Here is a 6736-nt window from a genome sequence, read left to right on the forward strand (position 1 = left end):
CATTAATACACTATAGTAAAAGAATGTAAGTTATGTATGTGGAAAGTCATCACATTATGAATCATTTATAACAGATCTAAGTTGTTTGGCTTGTTTATTCCCTCTCTCATACATATATTGCCAAAAGCCACAAACTAACAGAAATGATAATCTTCCCTGCTGCTTATTAACCCAACTTTTCTACGGGTGTTGTAAAGAAGTTACATATATTTAATCAAAAATACCATTTGGACAAATTTGATCAAAACCCAAATCCACATAAGTATCTCAATTCTCAATCCAGAAACTACAAGCACCACTGTTGCTCAGATAATAACAGCAGACTAAAAAGCCAAAACCGTATCCGGTTCACAAAACAAACCACAATCCACACATGAGCAAACAGTATTATATTCACAAAACAAACCACAATATAAACACATAGCAAGCATCAACCCACATACAACGTCATACAAATCGGCTAAATACTCGATTATTAAAAAGTATATTGAATAAACGCTCATGTCAGCATACATATATCTCAGAAAAATGTCTATTTGTAATAACGAAAACATGTTTTCTTCCCTCAAGGAGAACCAACGATCTGACATGCAGTTAAAACTGCTACAACACCGCTAAATTAGAACAACATTAGAATCAAACTCCACTCGACTAGACGACATGTACTCACCATGTCATAAAAGCACTTCATTATAACAATATTGGTGAATCTTGTCATCAAATCCTTCATGAACTATCAACACTCCAAACAAGTGTCACTATCTATTAGCTTCATGATCTGCACTTGTTTCTCTCTTTCCAGGCGATTTAACTGTTTTAGTGCGCCCTTCAGGATGATTAAAGCTCCAACGGGCATTTCCAAACCATTTGCTGACCTGTCGCATAACAATAATAACAATATACATAAAAATATTACAATGTCTATTGTGTAGAATATGTAGTAATCCTGCTGACCTGACTGTGAGTTAGATTCAATTCATTGACCAGTTTCTCCCTGACGGTCCGATCGGGATAATGGTTTTCCGTAAAAGCTTCATAAAGCCTCTATACGAGATACAAAACCAAATGAAAAAAGAACATTGTATAACTATAAATTACTATTATTATTAAACGATAAGAACTATGAACATGCATACCTTACTAGCAGCTTCCCCAATTCTTCTATTTGACGACTTATTACCACTTTTATCACTTGTACCCTCAGCATCTAACTTCTTTCTGGTTTTGGTTTTTGCTGTGGGTGTAGTTTCAATTTGTCTCCGATTTTTACTATATTCAGCATCTTCTGTTTCAGAATCATGAAAATCTTCGTCACTTGAATCTGAAGAGCTATTTCCGTACGTCTCCTGTAAAGATAAGCCAAAAACAAAAGATCAAGCAACATGTCAAAATGAGTTGGGATTGAAACGAGTCAAAATGCACCCATCTATTGAATTGACCCGTTTGAGATAAAATACAACCCAACTCGCGCCATTTAGATGATGACAGACTCACATCATGGAGTTTCTTGTAGTCCAGTCTCTCAACGTTTCGCTTTGCGGTGATAGGGGCAAAATCGTCATTTTCCATATTTGATTCGAGTAACTCCTCTTTATCAGCAGACATATCAACCGTTTGAACTTCAACCGATGCCACGTCATCCTTTATGTCACCGATATCATCAGAACTAGATGTAGAACCAGAACTTTTAATATTATCCTCTTCGTCTGAATCCACTCGGTCCGGATTGAAGTCATCATCCTCTGAATCATCAGAAGGAAGTTCTGATAACTGTTCGTTATTTGCTACATTCCCAAAATCCTCAGCTTCATCAGAGCTAGAATCCTCTGTGTCTGCCTCGTCTTCTAACTGTGGACCATCGGGATTGTAATCATCGTCTTCTGAATCATCTGATGGAAGCCCTGAATTATCATCTAACTTGTTCCCCGAGGCTGCAGTTTCAGGAAAGACCTTCTGCAGTTAAATGATATATAATGTGAGATTTCAGAACAATATCATAGATATTAAAAGCCCTCACTCCTTGCGCCTAGCCCCATTTTCAGGCGAGGCTCAATAAATGCGCTTCTAGTTCCTAGACGAGCGCTTCGGCATTGTCTACAACAGGAACATGAGAAGATAAAAGACGAACAAAAGAAACGCAATGAGTGCGATTGAAACTTAGATCTAGGAGAGGTCAAAGGAATTACATTGAATATTTTGTTATTCAAGTTTTGGAATTACATTTGAATCTTGACTATTTTATAACATTTGGTACTAATTAGATTATATTATATGTTATTTAATAACTTTTGTTTATTTATTTGAAGAATAGTATTATTCCTTATATACATAACATATTTTTAATTCTTTTATTTAAGCACACTTTTTTTTTCTCAGGCCTTCGCTCTTTTTTGCGCCTTGAGTGCGCCTAGCACATTTGATAACTATGAATAATTTTATTTGTTGTTAGGGCTTTATAAAAAATCTGTGGCTGTTTGTAAACGAGACAAGCCCGAGCGAAGCTAAGATTGGCTCGTTAGACCGTTGGAATTAAAGCCCAAGTTTTAATATGCATATATATAACCTAGAAATAAAACCCAAGTTTTAAAATATATATTCAAATTCTGTAGTCTATAAACTCTCACTATGTGCATGTTAAAAATATTATATTTTTATTTATATAGTTTGTTTGTTTTACAATAACCGAACAAACGATCAAGCACAAGTAGTTAAATGAATAAACGAACGAATATGACAGAACATAGATAAACGAACGATTTACCAACATAAACGAACAAATATGACAGAACATAGATAAACGAACAAACTTGGAAAAACTTAAACACACGAAAATAAACAATCGTTCACGAACATGAGTTCATGTTTGTTCATTTAACTAAATGAGCAAAAAGTTTTGGTCATGCTCGTTCATTTATTACATATCAAAAGGTTCACTGAAGGTTTAGTTTATTTACAGGCCTATATGTGTAAAAAATTAAAATTATTATTTTTAAATTAACGAGCTGGATTGAGCTTTTGACGAGCAGAACTCAAGCTCTCAACATTTCAGCTTGTTAGTGGGCTTGGCTCGGTTTGTAAGAAGCCGAACCGAACCTAACCTGGCTCAAGCTCGGCTCAGCTTGTTTACAACCCTATTTATAGTTGGCCCAACCCAAGTCACATATATTTAAATTAACTAACTGACCTCCCAACAATCTTCAATAGCAAGCTGCGTCCCCAATGAATCATTAAGCAAACCAATACAATCAGCCTTACAATCACAAGCAGGGCAAAGCCACCCTTCATCACCAGGCGGAACTACATATAAAATACACCATTAACTCAGTTTGACCCGTTAGCCAAAAAGTTAAACTGACCTGTTTGTTACGGGTCAAGATTGTAATGCTACCTTGTTCTTTCAATAAAGGCGGATCCAAACAAAACTGATGAAATCCACGTTCACAACCGCCGTCACAAAGAATTATATCATTGTCAAGCGACACTTCTATTTTTCTACACTTTGCACAAAATATCTGCCAAAATAAAACACCATCATTAAGAATAAAATAAGAATATATAGCAAAATTATGGTGATATAAAAAAATGTCATACGTCCTCACAGTCGATTAGTCCTTCAGAATCATATAATGTTTCTGGAATCCTTCCTTCCTCACGTGAAGTATCAATCCGTTTGAACAAATCTCTTATTTTCAATTTGTAACGTCTAATATCGGATTTGGCACGCTCAAGTTCCTTCTCGGGTCTTAGTTTTTCTAGACTGACAAATATAATTGAATAATATGAATAAAATTGATAACAATTAATAATATCGAAAAAAGTAAAAAATTTCGAGTTGAAGAATAAACGCACCTTTGGCCTTTCCACCCTTCACCAGCATACGCATCAATGAAGTTTTGTTCATATTTCATTCGGTTTAATAAATATCTTAAATGCCTTTTTATTTTTGAAAATTCATTATTATGTTCTGGTTTCATCCTTTTCGTCATCTTCATTTTATTTTCTTTGCTGTCTGGTTCCTCTAAAAGCAGATCAGCCGATTCTTGAATTTCAGTTTTAGTTTTTTCTTGAGACCGTGTCCGTAACAACCTGGGACTGATAGTAATCACACTTTCGTTTTTTCTCGGTCGCCCACGTTTACGCTTTTGTGCAGGTGTTTGACTTAATTCCTTGGTTTCATTTTCTTGAACTGCTTTTGATTGACCAAGATTTGAACTGCTTGTTGGACCATCAGGTAAATTTTCTGAATTTTCATGATTATTAACGACTTTATCGTCACATGCACACATGGAATTCAAATTTGACTCATTTTCCCCTGTGGCTAAGCTTTGATCATGCATGGTCACAAATCGATGTCCAAAAATTACTTAGATTTTGAAGGAAACTAGAAGCAACCTACAATATCAAAATAACAAAACAGGTGTATTACACTTCTACCATGATTTGAATCCTAAAGTACACGTTATTATCGGAATTTCAGTTACCTATAAAGAAAAGTTACTACCATCATAATTCAATACAGCTATGAACCAAAATCGCCATCAACCTCAAATTAGTTTATTTCTATCATGATGTAACTTAATTACTAAAAATTGGGGCTTTGTTAAAGATATATATTTACTTGGTTATTTTTATTGAAAAAATTAAATCACCGTGATCATCAACTAGAACCTGTATTCGTGAAGGAATACAATCCATCAGATTAAAATGGATCATGTAAATCTGAACCACTATGTGTTTTTGGATAAATTCTTATGCATTAGCCTTATTCGTTTGTGTTCATTAATGCTAACTCATGTTAGTTTGTGCTCATTTATGTTTGGTCAATTATGTTGATTTGTGTTCGTTTATACTTGTTCAATTATGTTCGTGTTCGTTAAAGATTTAAACGAACGAACACAAAAATGCACCCATTCGTGTTCATTCTGTTCGTTTACGGGCCTAGGCATGGTTGCAAAAAGCCCGACTACTAGTCCCCACCACACTGGCTAATTTTGGGCTAATCGATCAATGGTCAAATCTGACCAAAATCAGGATTAATCGAACTTAAATCGACATTTTCCGACAAGATTCTGATCAAAATCGGCGGTTTCCGGCCAAACCTTGTATGTGTAAATATAAAACAGAAAATTACATATAAAATTAATGTGTGTACTAAAACAGAAAATTTTACATCAAAGTGCAATTCGATTAATCGCTTACTAGAACCTTGGGCCTAGGTACGCATTATTATTGAAGTTTTGATTATCCCTGAGTTTATATTTTCATAATTTTATTTTAACTTACATTCATTCGCGTGCAAATCAAATTGAAGTTTGTAAACATCAAATTGCCAATTACACGAAGCAAAAAACAACATAATAAAGCATACACATTCAAAAAATCAGAGCTGAAATGAGTTGGATTAGTTACCTGGATGGATAACAGAAGCAGATCTTAAAACAAAATAAAGCAATACGGCGTCGTATGAAGAAATCTAGGGTTTTGTAACAAAAGTGAGTGGGTGGTTCCGATAACAAACAAAATTGGGTACGTACGGTGATGTTCGAGGACCAGCCGGTCAGCGGCGGATCCAGAAAATCTTTTTCGGGATGGCACTGTTTTTAGATGCTTCGTTTTCAGAGAGTTGGATATAAAAAATTCGAGTTGGTTCGACAATTAAAAGGTCTTACAAATATTAGAAGTCTAGAAACAAAAATAATAAGAACAAACCAACAAATTAATGAATAAGAAATTGAACCTATGATCAATTGATAAAAATGACGCTATTACAAATGTCTCATGTAAGAAAAGGATAGCAGCTGTGGGTTATTGTTTGAAACTCTACAAACATTAAGACCTCCCGTAGACCATATTAAAAATAAAAATAAAACCAAAGTAGTACAAGAATCGAACATGGAACATCCCGTTGTACAACCAATGCCTTGGCCACTCCACCACTTTTCTAATTTGGTTATGAGGTGCACTCTAATTTTATAAGGGGATGCACTTTATATTTTATATATAGCATTACACTATAATTATGAAACTCGGGGGGTTCACGTGCACCCCCACTGTTCAACGTAAATCCGCCCCTACTGCCGGTCACCTGCACGCGATGATATATATATATTTTCTTCCTTTCGCCTCTACTTGTTTTCTTCCTTCTTTTCAAAGTCTTGTTTTTCACAAGCCTTCCTTAAAATAGATATTATTTTTGGTTGGTTTTCTACGGGTATCGGTAATCTCAGTTTCAAGTTTTGTTATAAAATTGTGTCTCGGTTTACTAGTTGGGTGTTGAAATACTCATTGGGATTTTCAAGTGCGTTTCTTTTGTTGTTTTGGTTTATATATTATTTTACTAATCGAAGAAATTTGAATTATAAAGACCGAAAAGGTTAGTGGATTGATAAAGTAATCAGGTACACGATGACGACTAGAGAAATTTAATACTAAATGGAAAACGTTTGTGGGTATGGTCTAGGAAACAGATATGTAGTTTTAGGGTAATCGGGTTGGGTGTCACATAATTCCATGTCCGTCTCGAATATCCCAATACCCGTCAAGGGTGTTCTATGTTTTGAGTTTGATTTTTGATTTCAGGTTCGTTTGTGTCCATATAAAATATGTATATTTTTCCTTTGTCATATGGTAACAACACTTTACTTTAAAAACCCTATATATGCCATTAAGTAAAAGCTTCAAGCATTTGGAGTTTTAAGCGAATACAAGAAAATTGTTAACCGAAAGTTATCCATAT

The 6736-nt window shown here is 34.7% G+C and overlaps 1 protein-coding gene across 1 annotated transcript; it reads right to left on the minus strand.

Moving 5' to 3' along the window:
• Positions 1 to 409: 409 nt before the first annotated feature.
• LOC143628124 (pathogenesis-related homeodomain protein-like) lies at positions 410 to 5513 on the minus strand. Its single transcript, XM_077097790.1, has 9 exons — positions 5410 to 5513; positions 3850 to 4392; positions 3592 to 3757; positions 3389 to 3512; positions 3185 to 3297; positions 1495 to 1953; positions 1137 to 1346; positions 955 to 1044; positions 410 to 875 (listed from the first exon to the last, which is right to left on the minus strand). Exons 2-9 carry the CDS (start codon positions 4335 to 4337, stop codon positions 759 to 761), a joined length of 1767 nt encoding a protein of 588 aa, XP_076953905.1. The 5' UTR covers positions 4338 to 4392; positions 5410 to 5513; the 3' UTR covers positions 410 to 758.
• Positions 5514 to 6736: the final 1223 nt, after the last annotated feature.

Source organism: Bidens hawaiensis, unplaced genomic scaffold, assembly GCF_021521415.1.
Source record: "Bidens hawaiensis isolate Kalapana, Puna unplaced genomic scaffold, B.hawaiensis_p1.1 tig00004817_1, whole genome shotgun sequence".
Taxonomy (NCBI): Eukaryota; Viridiplantae; Streptophyta; class Magnoliopsida; order Asterales; family Asteraceae; genus Bidens; species Bidens hawaiensis.

Excerpts from the sequence above, each read along its gene's own strand:
- LOC143628124 (XM_077097790.1), bottom strand. The coding sequence starts at position 4,337 with ATGCATGATCAAAGCTTAGCCACAGGGGAAAATGAGTCAAATTTGAAT. Across the intron at positions 3,513-3,591 it reads GACTAATCGACTGTGAGGAC|ATATTTTGTGCAAAGTGTAG; the intron begins GTATGACATTTT and ends TTATTTTGGCAG. Across the intron at positions 1,347-1,494 it reads ACTACAAGAAACTCCATGAT|GAGACGTACGGAAATAGCTC; the intron begins GTGAGTCTGTCA and ends TTATCTTTACAG.